Below are 15,000 nucleotides of genomic sequence, written 5' to 3'. Positions count from 1 at the left end.
CCACCAAGTTACTTTATGTCTTGATGGGCCTCTTGTCCATCCACACACTGAATCAGTAACTCAGTTTTTTTTTTTTAAGTGAGGAAGAAGGAACCAAAGGCCACGAGCCCGCAAAACTGTTCCTTCCAAGAGAAAAACAAAATACAAGAGAGAGCCAAATTTCAAGATCCATTCATTTCGAGATGCCTGGACACACTGCGTTTGAAAGACCGTTCTTGAGGGTTTGTTCTGTTCATTAACACTTCCGTCAACAACTCCCTGTTCACTGTTCAGCCGCCACTCTCCTCATCTCGCTATAGAAGGCATCCCTTACTTTATCAACTTCCATACTTTCCTCCTGGTGCACAGGTCCCCTTCTTCACCACCTGCTCCTTAAGCACTATGTCACATATCAGTAATTGCGTTTACACACACTCCTCGCTCCCTAAAACATTAACAGCCCTCACCAACCCCCTATCAGCCCTCACCAACCCCCTATCAGCCCTCACCAACCCCTTATCAGCCCCCACCAACCCCCTATCAGCCCTCACCAACCCCCTATCAGCCCTCATCAACCCCCTATCAGCCCTCACACACCTTACTCCCTATAACTTTCATATCCCTCACCAACCCCCTATCAGCCCCCACCAACCCCCTATCAGCCCTCACCAACCCCTTATCAGCCCTCACACTCCTTACTCCCCATAACTTTAACATCCCTCACTAACCTCCTATCAGCCCTTGTGACCAGGAAATAGTCTATCTGGCAAGTAAAACAGACTATGACCATCATTTTCCTGTGCACCGCTAGACCAGATATTGAATCTTACGAACAATCTGAGGATCCTTGGACAAACTCTCATATATATCAGATACCATCCATTGAATAGGGAAAAACCACATGAACTATCAGACAACTTTGGGCCTACCGGAGGCTTTTCTGCATTTAACGTATACTATCCGTTCCCTGCTATATGGGGGCGGCGGACGGAATAAGGGATAACCGATGGAGCAAGAGGCTGACGGACTGGACACCAAGAGAACGTAAGCGAAGCAGAAGAAGGCCAGACAGGAGGTGGGGCGATGAGACAGAGAAATTAGCAGGGAAAACGAGGCAAAGATTGGCTCAGTCAAGGAATTCGTGGAAGAGGTTTGGGGGAGACCTTTGTTCAGCAGTGGACTAGTTATGGCTGATGATGCTGATGTTGACCCGTTCCCTGGGGCAAACGACGCAGGCCTACCAGATCACTTCCCACACAGAAAGATGACTCAGAATACTGTTGCCAATGCTGACGGCAGTTTTTCCCACTTGCTTCGGCTAGTCATGAAGAAGTGCTATGACAAGGGTGTGAAATTATGGGCCAAGTTAGCATAAAATGGGTACTGTTGTAATTTTTAGACCTACAATATGCTATGGGAAGGGTGTGAGTTGGGGGGATGGCAGTGAAAAGGCAGGGGATAGGGCGACGTGGAGGCGATTTGTCTGTGGCCACCCTGTACGGGATTAAGGCGTCTGGCAATAGATAGATAGATAGATGTGTAAAATGGGTATAGCTTTCATTTTTAGTACTAGAATACACCGTTTAACTCATTTATATTCCATTATGTACTTGAAATCCCACTACAGGGAGGCTATCGCACTTTTTGGATAATCAGCTTCATCAGACTAACCTTCCCCCGCAAGCTGGTCCAACATAAAGAGGGTCATGTTTAGATACGCCATTAAATGCTAACTTGAATAATTTACTGGTATTTTTTATGGGTCTTAACCTCTTTAAAACTGATGCATTCTTTGGTTCACTCTTGCTACAACCACACAAATGACAGTACAGGATTCAGTTTCAGAAGACACCCTTTCCTGTGATGAAGGTTGCATGTAAACTCTCCAATCCTAAGTCTCTCATAACTTATTTTTATCTATTTACAGCCAGACGCCTTAATCCTGTAAGCGGTGGCCACGCACAAATTGCTTCCATGTCCCCTGCCATTACACTGCCCTCTTACTAGCTTACACCCCCTCCCTCACGTACCTCTCCACTCCATTCCTCCATATCATCCTCTGTCTTCCCCTTCCTCTTCCCCTCCACCTCACTCACACACTCTCCTCATTAGTCTCTAACCAGAATAAAATTGCAGTACACCATCAGGTCGATAAAAAACCTCTAAGAGTGAGGTGTCATGGCCGCTTTGCCGCTGCTGGTCTTGTGGCTATGAGACTGTACTCTTTGTGGTGTTTGGAACTATACCAGGCTGATGATGCACCGACACGTCATTTGTTGGCCGACCGATTGCAGGCCGATGACGCGCCAGTGTGTTGTTTGTTGGAGGGATTTTTTGTGGCTGAAATATGTGGCACAACAAGTTGGTCAATGCAGGCAACACAGCTTCACTTCGTTGCAAACTGACCCCTGGCCCGGGATCACAGTAGAAAAGCAACGCAAAGATGGCCCTGTAAATAGCTAACTGACCTGGTGGTATACAGTGCTGCAAACTGTCACTCTGCTGAATGAGACTGTCTGGAGGCAAAGATTAAAAGCCTGTGATCTAACTGATGGGGTGATCCATTCAATGGCCGTGAGGTAATCAATTCACGTGTACCCCCGGCTGGGCACAACCTCCCCCACCCTGTTCTTTTTTAATTTCAAATATCATTTTTTCCCCTTACATATGTGATGAGAGTCGTGTTTCACCTGCCAAAGTGTTTTTTAGCTTCCTAAATCCATTCTGTGATTTGCAGTGAGGTGGGCAGTGAGATGGCGGGGGACAGGGCGACTTGGAGGCAATTTGTTTGTGGCCACCCCAAACGGGATTGAGGCGTCTGGCAATAGATAGATAGATAGATTTGCTATGATTTGCAGAAAAATTCATCAAAATTCGTAATGATTCACAGCAATATTTATCCAATGCCAACGTTCTTGCCGATAACATGTAAACCAATGGATGATAACATGCTATACGAACTGACCGCCTGAGTACTAGGGAGGCTAGAGCAGGGTCGTGTAAACAGACCAGTGACTTTGATTCCCTTCCCAGTATTGTTCACAGGTCTTTACAGGTCACACTAATTCAACACCTACAGCACTGGTACTGTAGAGGTCATTTGATGCCAGCAGCTGTGTAAGGGACGGGTTGTGTCTGTTAGTGGTTTACTCCAAGGTAGACTCTGGTGGGACGCCACTGTCACAACACAAGAAAGAATTCATCGACGGGTAACTGGGAGAATAACCGAGGAAATGACACTATGCAACAATCACACAAAAAACATCGATCTATCTATCTATTGCCAGACGCCTCAATCCCGTTTGGGGTGGCCACAAAACAAATCGCCTCCAAGTCGCCCTGTCCCCTGCCATTTCACTGCCCTGCTCCCAACTCACACCCCCCTCTCTCATATACCTCTCCACCCCATCCCTCCATCTCATCCTCGGCCTCCCCCTCCACCTCACTCACATACACTCTCTTCGTCAGTCTTTCACCCTCCATCCTCTCCACATGGCCAAACCACCTCAGTGTGTTCCTGATAACGCTTCCTATCACATCCACATCCACACCACAACGCTCCTTTATATCCTCATTCGTCTGTGATCTGTGAAAATATTGGAAACGATCAGGAAGTAAATTAACTTTCAAACACAGCTGACAATGTTTTACGTCTTGGATAAATCAATAATGCCAGTGTAAAATATTATACCATTAGATATTAAATGCAATAAAGAAACCAGTACAATTGTTAATGATGGTAACCTTAGAGAGAGAGCACTTAACATGGAGAGTATGTGAGTGATGTGGAGGGGGGTCAAGGAGGGGGAGACTGAGGATGAGATGGAGGACTGGAGTGTAGAGGATATGAGGGAGGGGTGTGTAAGTTGTGTGGCTGGCACCCTTCACCTGAGGCAGTCTGACATGGACACCTGCATCATAAATAAAAGCTGATTTGGCTCCAATACTCATACATATCTTTACCCTGTCAGTGTCATACAGTGTGAATGCTACACGGTTGTTCACCACAACATAACAAACTGCAGATAAAGTGTGCTTGCATTAATTTAACCCACAGCATCCAGGTGTCATGTATACATGATGACCCGGGGACGTCTGGCTAACATGTATACCAGGTACATGATCTAGTGTTTCGTGGCACTGTTTGAATATTCAGCTGGTTACCTTTACCACCTGCAGCCACTGGCAACCCTCCTGCACACATCCATGTCATGCTCCAGTTGCCTGTGTACCTACATAATGGACAGACCTACGCAAAATGTTTTCCCTGCGTCCGGACCCTCAGCGGCATCCACAGCTGCCGACTTCAACACCAGTAACATCCAAAGGCCAGAAAAGAAAAGGCCGCAGTGATGGTGTGGTAGGGAGAGAACTCAAGGTGACATTATCGCCAATTGTGAGTGGGGAAAGTGACTTCCTCTGAGGAAAACGACCTCGCCATGATGCAGGTCAAACTTGATACATCTGATGAGGAGAGTGGCTCACGTGAATCCTTCACCAGACGCCCAGCATTTCCTCCTGTGCGTTCATCTGCCATTTCCAATGATGGGAATGGTTCAGAGGATACTGACGATCCTGGAGAGGGGGATATTGGCACGGCTGGGAAGGTGGAATAGGGGATAAGGGGTGGAGAAAGGGAGGAAGAAGTGCCACAGGGCAAGCCTTGCACCAAGACTCTGAATATTTATGTGAATAATGAAAGCAGAAAGTTTGTTTCATGATGAAATCAGTGCCTTACTTTTTACTGATAGTTTTCATGTGTGTACATGTTTGTTGTGATGAAAAAGTACCAGTCACAGGAAAAAGAATTCTGTTATAGTGGAAAATACAGTAGTCTATGGATAGTACGTGGATAATGGCTTTGTTTACAAGATTTTTACCTAGGTTTTATGTAGAAGTAGTAGTAGTAGCAGCAGTAGTGTGTGTGTGTGTGTGTGTGTGTGTGTGTGTGTGTGTGTGTGTAAGGTGCATAAGTGTTTGGCAGGAAGTCAAGAGGTGTACATCCTACCTGTGAGGAACATCACACCACACTAAGCCAAGGAAACCAAGTGAGCACACACACACCAGCTGTGGCAGGCTTAGCTCACCCACTTTTGCCCGTCATCCAACAAAAATAATGACACCCTAAATATTTCTTTAGAGCTTACATTGGATGACGGGCAAAGTCGTCATACTGACGTTAGAGGTTGACAAATGCATGACGACCCAGGTCGTCATTGGTAAGTCAAAGGGTTAAACTGCAAAATGGTTTTTTCTCAATACAAGCGCCCCTTGTTGTTTAACATGGTGCTTGAAGCCGTCTCACATAACTTCTTGTGGCTATGAGACTGTACTCTTTGTGGTGTTTAGAACTATACCAGGCCGATGATGCACCAACACGTCATTTGTTGACTGACTGATTTCAGGCCGATGACGTGCAGGTGCACTGTTTGTTGTCAGCAGTGGCAGCAGCAGTAACAGTGACAACAAGGCACCCCGCGCTGCAGGGCAAGAGTAAATGCCCCGAGCCTCAGATACCCATCCCCCTCCCTTCTTAACATGCCCAGAACTCACTTGCATAAATGTACATTGTGTTCTATTTGTTGGTCCAACAAGAAGTACTATTAGACAGAGTATTAGCGGGGTAGAGTACACTGGAAGGGGACTTGAACACCAAGCCCTGGGTGGCCTGTTCACCATATACCATTTTTCCCACAAGTTCTTTGGTTCACATTCATTCATTCATTCATTGCCAGACGCCATGTATCCCAAACGAGGTGGCCAAGGGCTTAGAGTTAATTGTTTTACAGGGAGGGGCACTAATCCTCCACCAACCCCACTTGACACGTAGGGATGCCAACAGCATCTGGTGTTCCCAGGCGGTCACCCATCCAAGTACTAACCAGACCCAACGTTGCTTAACTTCGCTGATCGGACGGGAAGCGGTGTACTCAGCGTGGTTTGGTTCACACAACGCAAAATCGTAGAACGCAAGGGTTTCTGCTGCCCATGGACTCGCATCGTGTGAGGGTGCACTGTATTGTACGTTACTAGTACAGTACCATCCGGTTCTCTATCGTTGGCTTCTTGTAGAGCAGATGTTTTTATAACGGCACCTACCTGTACTGTACTGTATTAATTTCTAACACCTAGGATGCTTTCCAATGTCCATATTATAAACCTAAACTCCTGTAGCAACAAAACACCCACCCATTTTGGCACAGGCTGGGAGACGGTCACACAATGAGATGTTACATTGGTATACAGTTAAATTTATCGTTTCGGAGTCAAAGTTCATTATAGCGCTTTTCTCTACATAATCTAACCTAATCCAAACTAAACAGATCTACCAAACCACCAACTCATACATCATAAATTCTGACCATCAGTTTTCACCTGCCTAAACTAACAACCGATATACCTAAACTAATCTACCTTACCCGAGAACCAAATCGGTAAATTTTTACGCGTGGACAATAACGCAGTTCTAGTTTTCATTACGGGTCTTAAAAAAAATCAGGTTGCAGGAGCTTCGACGTGAACTGGCGTGTCTGCCGTGTTGAGATAAACTGGATTTTCAATTTCCGATGAGTCTATTGGCATTATATTAGCCTTGACTTTGCGGATAGAAGGTGGTGCCAGTTGTGAACTCCCCCCAGGTAGTGCAATATATTTTTCTGGCAGTTCTTGATGAGATTCGAATGCTTCTGACCTTCATCTTTGTCGGAAATGCCCCTCATCGAACACAATAAAACTAACTAAACCCAACCCAACATACCTAACCTATCTATCTATCTATCTATTGCCAGATGCCTCAATCCCGTTTGGGGTGGCCACAAACAAATCGCCTCCAAGTCGCCCTGTCCCCCGCCATCTCACTGCCCTGCTCCCAACTCACACCCCCCTCTCTCATATACCTCCCCACCCCATCCCTCCATCTCATCCTATCTTCGGGGAGTAATAATCAAATTCCGAATGGGGTAATGGGGGTTATTTGTGATCCTTAGGGATATACTATACGATAATGGTGCTAAAATTCCAAAACTGCATATTGTCCACTTGTAAAATTTTCATCATTCATTCACTGCCAGACGCCATGTATCCCAAACGGGGTGGCCAAGGGCTTAGAGTTAACTGTTTTACAGGGAGGGGCACTGATCCTCCACCAACCCCACTTCACACCAAATCAGTCCAAAAATGTAAACAATTCCGAAGGACCGTCCACTCAAAGATCAAAAACAATACTACTACTGACTTCTTCCAGGTAATCAACCCTAACTAAACTAACAACAGATTTAATTTAACCTACTATAACTAATCTACCTTCAACTATCTTACCTGACAACCATAAGAGTCCTAAAAATGAAAAAAAAAAATATCAGAAAACGATCAACTCGAAGATAGTACACAATTAGTTTCCCTTTAACTTTATCTATATGTGAGAGGGGGGTGTGAGTTGGGAGCAGGGCAGTGAAATGGCGAGGGACAGGGCGACGTGGAGGCGATTTGTTTGTGGCCACCCCGAACGGGACTGAGGCGACTGGCAATAGATAGCTAGAACTTAATCCACCTAAACTAACAACAGACCTACCGTACCTAATCTACTGTAATTAACCTATCTGAAAAACATAACTGCCTCAAAATTGAAAAAAATAATAATAATAATAATAATACGAGGGCCATCAACTCAAAAATAATATAATTTGACAATCACTGGTTTCCTATATATTCACCTTTTCTCACGTAATCCTTCTTCTCCGATTCCTAAGCTGTTTTTAAAAATTTTCAATACAATGGCACCATAGTACTAGAAAATTCCTTGGAAAAAAAGAGGAATGTAGAATGGTTTGGAAATAAAACATTCACTCGTAAAAGCAACACCAATATCTCACATTTATCACCAACATTTCCCCACATATGCCTTCTTTTTTCAATATATATGATGATTTAAAGTCTAAAAATGCATATAAAAATTCCTATGATGCCAAGACACTCAAAATTTCCTTCAAAGAGACGAACATCAAAAATTAAAAATGATTTGCCACCACCACCAACAGCATCACCAAAATCTCTCACAATTCAAAATATACACCATCTTTCACTATATATATGGCGAATTATAGTGTAGAAAATAAAAATAATTCCTGTAGCATCCAAAAAACACACCTTATCAAACAGGGAGGCTGGGGGAGGAGGAGGACGAGGAGAGGGAGAAATTGAGATGTCACCTATCACGGAGATTTTCAATATTTTCTTGCACACGTTTTCCTCATTTCTTCCATCTTTTTCCCTCCTCCATTATACTCCATGTTGTCTTGAAATATCGAAGACCCATTCACGCTAATAAATAAAACTCTAGTCATTGAGGGAAGGGTGATTTATGAGGTATTGAAAGGTCCCGTCACTAGAAATCGTCACCAGGGCCGCCATATCGCACCTCCCCAGTTTTCCTCCATTTTTCAAAGTTTTCCTCCTTTCCTCCCGAATTTTCTTTCCCTCCACGCAATCACGAATCACTCAAAAACCCGCACGCACCATAGAAATAAACCTCTGGCCATTTAAACCACGGATATTTAAGGATATTTAGAGGTGCAAACGACGTAACAATCCCGCCATCTCGTCCAGGCTGCCTCCAAGCGCCACGTCACTCTAGTGTCACGTGACTTTAAATGGAAAACGTTTAAATAATGGGGAACTAATCCATATATATATATTTCGATTTTTATCCATGAAAATACGCCTGTGGACGGCAAATAATACGTCATTTTTAACTTATTTGTTTCCAGATGTGTTTTAGAGGCGAGTAAACACGGTAAATACGTTATCAGGGCCATATATTGCGCAGAAACGAGAATCTACATGATAAATTCTTTCCCATTTTATTACGAAAACAAGATATACATCATTTTTTACTCATTTCTTTGCTGATAATATATTTTTGGGAATAAATACTATACATATAAGGGCCAAGTATTATGCAGAAATATAATAAACTATTTTTTTATAACGAAAATAGGCGTGGATGACAAATATTACATCTTTTTAAACCTAATTTTGTATAGATATGTTTTAGAGGAGAACTAACACGATATATACGTCATTAGGACCAAATAATATACAGAAAGAAGATGCAGATTAATTCAAAACGCTTGCATCAAAATCTATGGATAATCTTCGCCCACTGGAAATTTACCTTCATAGTTTGTGACCTTAGAAAGCTAAACTAATACTTTTTTTTATATATATATGTGGCATTACGTAAAAAAAAATACTCCAAATTACGTGTACAAAGGAGCAACATATATAAAATTACAACCTTCAAAGTGAATGATTTATATTGTAATTTCTCTCTCTCTCTCTCTCTCTCTCTCTCTCTCTCTCTCTCTCATCCATACTTTCTTTTTTGTTATTTCTTGACTCGCCATTCCCTCTCATATACCTCTCCACTCCATCCATCTCATCCTTGGCCTCCCCCTCCCACTCCCCCCACTCCACCTCACTCACATACACTCTCCTCGTCAGTCTCTCCATCCTCTCCACATGGCCAAACCACCTCAGTGTGTTTCTCCTAACGCTTCCTATCACATCCACATCCACACCACAACGCTCCTTCACTTCCTCATTTGTCAGTCTGTCTCTCCATGTAACTCCACATCCACCTCACTCACATACACTCTCCTCGTCAGTCTCTCACCCTCCATCCTCTCCACATGGCCAAACCATCTCAGTGTGTTTCTCCTAACGCTTCCTATTAATATGCTACAGAATAAATTGGTCATGTACAGGTGCTAGGGGCGTACCTGAAGTGTGGTACGATAATGCTCTCGTCCTCGTCCGTATTTATTTCAGTGATCAACTTCGGGATTGTTTCAGATCAACTTCAGGATGGGAATTAATAGGCTACAGAATAAATCGGTCATGTACAGGTGCTAGGGACGTACCTGAAGTGGGGCAGGGTAATATTTTCGTCCTCGTCTGTCGTAATTTCAGAGATCAACTTCGGGATTGTTTCAGATCAACTTCAGGATGGGAATTAACAGGGTACAGAATAAATCGGTCATGTACAGGTGCTAGGGACGTACCTGAAGTGGGGCAGGATAATGTTTTCGTACTCGTCTGTCGTAATTTCAGAGATCAACTTCAGGATTGGCTGAAGCACGGCCGCCAGCACCTCCTGAGTCCTCATTTCTTGTTGGAGAGACGGCCAGACGTGAAGGAACCACAGTTTCTGAAAGGTAAATGTGGTAGTAGTTGTGGTGGTGGTGGTGGTGGTATAAGAAATAGAAGTAGTAGTAGTGGTGGTAGTAGTAGAAGTAGTAGTAATAGTGTGTGTGTGTGTGTGTGTGTGTGTGTGTGTGTGTGTGTGTGTGTGTGTGTGTGTGTGTGTGAGAGAGAGAGAGAGAGAGAGAGAGAGAAACTAGTGTGTGTGTGTGTGTGTGTGTGTGTGTGTGTGTGTGTGTGTGTGTGTGTGAAATTCAATGAGAGTTATGATAGAAATGAGTCTCCTTGGTTACTAGTCAAATCAGGCCTCCAACCTTCGTCAGGTTAGAGTAAATGCTGCTTTTTGAGGTAGGTATGCGTCTCCTTGGTTACTAGTCAAATCAGGCCTCTAATCTAACTACACCTGGCCATCACCTGCGAATTACAAAGAGTGACATAGAAATAGGAACTTTAAAAATAGATACGATGTAATTACGGCGATGAGGAAGCGAAATTACTGAGGTAGTGACGTTACAGTGAGTGACTGCACGGAAGTAGGAGGAGGAGGAGGAGGAGGAGGAGGAGGAGGACGAGGAGAAGAGGAGGAGAAGGAGGAGGAGGAGGAGGAGAAGAAGATTAAACAGTGTCAGATCAAAGAAACTCACTCTTCCTTCTTCTTCTTTTCCTTCTTCTCTTCCTCCTCCTCCTCCTCCTCTTTTTCTTCCTCCTCCTCCTCTTCTCTCCTTTCTACACGAATAGCGAAAGGAAGGGGGGGAGGAGAGGAAGACCGGGAATGAGGTGGAGGAATGAGATTAGGGGGTGAATGATGACAGACTGTGAAACTAATATCATCACTTTTTTTTCTCTCCCTTCTTCTCCCTCTCCTCCTCCTCCCCTTCCTCCTCCTTCTCCCTCTCCTCCTCCTTCTCCCTCTCCTCCTCCTCCTCCTCCTCCTCCTCCCCTTCCTCCTCCTCCTCCTCCCTCTATCATTACAGAACATGATGAAAGACTTGCCATAATGGAATGAGCTACGTTGAGTCAAAGTGAGATTTTGTGAACACTGCTTGTATTTCCTTCCTCCTCCTCTTCTTCTTCTTCTTCTTCTTCCTCCTCCTCCTCCTCTTCTTCTTCTTCCCCCTCCCCCTCTTCCTCTTCCTCTTCTTCTCCTTCTACTTATTCTTTTCTTCTACTTTCTTCTTCCTCCTCCTCTTCTTCTTCTTCTTCTTCCTCTTCTTCTTCTTCTTCTTCTTCCTCCTCCTCCTCCTCCTCCTCTTCTTCTTCTTCTTCTTCTTCTTCTTCTTCTTCTTCTTCCTCCTCCTCCTCCTCCTCTTCTTCTTCTTTTTCTTCTTCCTCCTCCTCCTCTTCTTCTTCTTCTTCTTCTTCTTCTTCTTCCTCCTCCTCCTCCTCCTCCTCCTCTTCTTCTTCTTCTTCTTCTTCTTCTTCCTCCTCCTCCTCCTCCCCCATCTCGAATATTGTGTGCAGTTCTGGCCTCCGTACTACAAAAAGGTCATAGAAAAATGAGATAAACCACAGCGAAGAATTACACAAGGGACACCACGACTGAGAAACAAACCACATGAGGAACGCAATGAAGAACCTGAATGACTTAGCTTAACGAAATGAAAGAGTAAGGGATAGTACGAGAGTGGCAGCTGGTGATGAGTATGTGGGACTATGTTGCTGGGAATGGCTGGGGCACATATACAGAAAGGAAGGCAGTTTAATACAGGATGTGCCAGAGTGGATTGCTAGAGGAGGAAGAGGCAGAGGTAGGCCGAGGCAATGGCTGGGGCACATACTGTATATAGAAAGGAAGGCAGTTTAATACAGGATGTGCCAGAGTGGATTGCTAGAGGAAGAAGAGGCAGAGGTAGGCAGAGAGAATGACGGGCACATATACAGAGAGGAAGGCAGTTTAATACAGGATGTGCCAGAGTGGACTGCTAGAGGAAGAAGAGGCAGAGGTAGGCCGAGAGTTTATACAGAAAAGAAGGCAGTTTAATACAGGATGTGCTAGAGTGAATGCTAGAGGAAGAAGAGGCAGAGGTAGGCCGAGAGTTTATACAGAAAAGAAGGCAGTTTAATACAGGATGTGCCAGAGTGGACTGCTTGAGGAAGAGGCAGTGGTAGGCCGAGGGTATATACAGAAAGGAAGGCAGTTTAATACAGGATGTGCCAGAGTGGACTGCTAGAGGAAGAAGAGGCAGAGGTAGGCCGAGGGAGACCTGGTTGAGGACAATGACAAGAGAAGCAGGAGAGGAGTGTTGGTGGGACCTGAAGGAGATGGCAAGAGACAAATATTGGTGGAGAGAGTTCATCGAGGCCCTATGCATCCCGCGAGGTGCCACAGGAGATGACTGATTGATTGAACGAAGCGCAGGTTAAGAGGCGACTTATTGGAGTTTTGAAAACCGTGAAGGGATGTGACAACTCTTTTTTTAATGCAAAAAAGAAGGAACCAAAGGCCAGGTGCCCGCAAACCGTTCCCTCCAAGAAAAAACAAAAACAATACAAAAGAGAGCCAAATTCAAGATCCGTTCATTTCGAGATGCCTGGACACACTGCGTTTGAAAGACTGGAGATCATAGGAAGTAGGAAATACAGACAGGGGGAGACAGTTCCAGAGCTGACCTGTTGCATAAATGAAGGACTGGGAGTAACGGTTAACTCTTGCATTAGAGAGTTGGACAGAAAACGGATGAGAGTTCGTTACTAGACTTAAATATTTTGAAACAGACCGGTAGTAACGGATGCAAAATTACGCGTCAGCGATTCGAATCCCATGAAGCAAAATACATCGAGGTGGTTTGGCCATGTGGAGAGGATGGAGAGAGACTAACGAGGAGTGTGTGAGTGAGGTGGAGGGAGGGAGACGGAGGGGGAGGCCAAGGATGAAGCAGGCATGTAGCAAAACACTTCTCCTTCAACAGAGTCGTAATTATATGCAAAAAATTACCCTCAGATACCGTGAACAGTATCTAAAAATAATAATAGTAATAATAATAATAATAATAATAATAGAAAAATACTTGCAGCAGAAATAGATCTTGTAGTCATAGTCTTCTCTGTAACACGCAGCCTCGAAAGGACTATGAGGTCTGTTGCTGCTTGCTTTCCTTTCTATTCCTCCTCCTCCTCCTCCTCCTCCTCCCTCACCCTCTCATCCCCTCTTCCTTCTCCCACACCCTCCTCCTCCTCCTCCTCCTCCTCCTCCTCCTCCTCGTCTTTCCTCCAGGTAAGCCCTTATTCCAGTGGGTGACTCTGCCTCAATTACATTACACTAAGCCATCTCAATAACGTACATGTAGGCACGGAGGAGGAGGAGGAGGAGGAGGAGGAGGACGAAGATGCTGATGATGAGAAAAGGAGGAGGAGGAGGAGAAGGTAGGAAGAGGAGCAAGAGATAACTGGATATTGTTCATTTTGTAATTCGCATAGGGGTGGCCACAAACAAATCGCCTCCATGTCGCCCTGTCCCCCCGCCATTTCACTGCCTTGCTCCCAGCTCACACCCCCCTCTCTCATATACCTCTCCACCCCATCCCTCCATCTCATCCTCGGCCTCCCCCTCCCTCTCCCCCCCTCGTTTCTATAGGTGTGGTGTGGTGAGGTGTGGTGTGGTGTGGTGTGGTGTGGTGTGGTGTGGAGTGGTGAGGTGAGGTGAGGTGAGGTGAGGTGAGGTGTGGTGTGGCGTGGCGTGGCGTGGCGTGGCGTGGTGAGGTGTGGTGTGGTGTGGTTAAGGGAGATTAGCCACAAAGACCTGGGTAAACTTAATAACACATGAAAGAGAGGATTAGAGAGAGAGAGAGAGAGAGAGAGAGAGAGAGAGAGAGAGAGAGAGAAAGAGAGAGAGAGAGAGAGAGAAAGAGAGAGAGAGAGAGTTGTGACTGTGTGTGTGTGTGTGTGTGTAATTCACCGAGTCGGTCAGGATCACTTGATGGTCGTGATCGTCAGCTTTTACCCTCCCGGAAGGGAGCTGAGAGCTCATATAGTCCGATCTAAGGGCAAGGCTGTGACCTTCACACACCCACACACCCGTCCCCTTGCTCAAGGGGGACAGTAACCACCCACTTCTTCAGTGAAACTTTTCGCAACCTGAGCGAGGAGCGAACTCCCGTCCACCAGTTGGCAGGCGAGAACGTTACCACTGCACCAGCGAGCGTGTGTGTGTGTATGTGTGAGAGAGAGACAGAGAGAGAGAGTACTGAAATCTTTCTCTCCAAATAATTTTTTCCTAAATCTCTCTCTCTCTCAAAATAGTGCCACAATCTTTCACTAAAAATTAAAAAGTCATCATATCACAAGCACCACAATTACACACACACACACACACACACACACACACACACACACACACACAGTTACATACATACACACACATACACACACACACACAGTTACATACATACACACATGTACACTCACATACATACGCACACATATACTGTACATACAATCACACACATACATACATACAAACATACATAGACAGACACAAACATACATAGACATACACACACATATTCATACACACTTACATTCATACATACACACACACAAACACATACATACATACATATACACATACATACACACACACACACACATTCATATATACACACACACAAACATACACACATACATATACACATATACACAAACACACACACACACACAACCATTTAGTCATACACAAACATACATACATACATACACGAGAGTGAGAGAGAGAGAGAGAGAGAGAGAGAGAGAGAGAAATCATCACTATTTCCCCCCTCCTTCCCCCCAAAAAAATCAAACGCTAAAATAAAAACCCACCAAAAAACACACGACAGAAAAAAC

General features: G+C 44.8%; 1 protein-coding gene and 1 pseudogene across 1 annotated transcript in view; both read right to left on the bottom strand.

Annotated features, from left to right (window-relative positions):
• The window catches only part of bma (SCY1-like protein bma), a 137,036-nt gene that overhangs the window by 81,798 nt on the left and 40,238 nt on the right, over positions 1 to 15,000 (bottom strand). The window contains exon 5 of the mRNA XM_080269091.1: positions 10,041 to 10,186. Within this exon, the coding sequence (XP_080125217.1) occupies positions 10,041 to 10,186 (146 nt within the window). The remainder of the gene's footprint in view (positions 1 to 10,040; positions 10,187 to 15,000) is intronic.
• LOC145395572 (5S ribosomal RNA) lies at positions 5,813 to 5,931 on the bottom strand (annotated as a pseudogene).

Source organism: Coenobita brevimanus, chromosome 31, assembly GCF_032717465.1.
Source record: "Coenobita brevimanus isolate Jiangsu-jjx chromosome 31, ASM3271746v2, whole genome shotgun sequence".
NCBI lineage: Eukaryota > Metazoa > Arthropoda > Malacostraca > Decapoda > Coenobitidae > Coenobita > Coenobita brevimanus.
The sequence above is the reverse complement of the archived record's forward strand: the minus strand, read 5'-3'. Positions and strand labels throughout refer to the sequence as shown.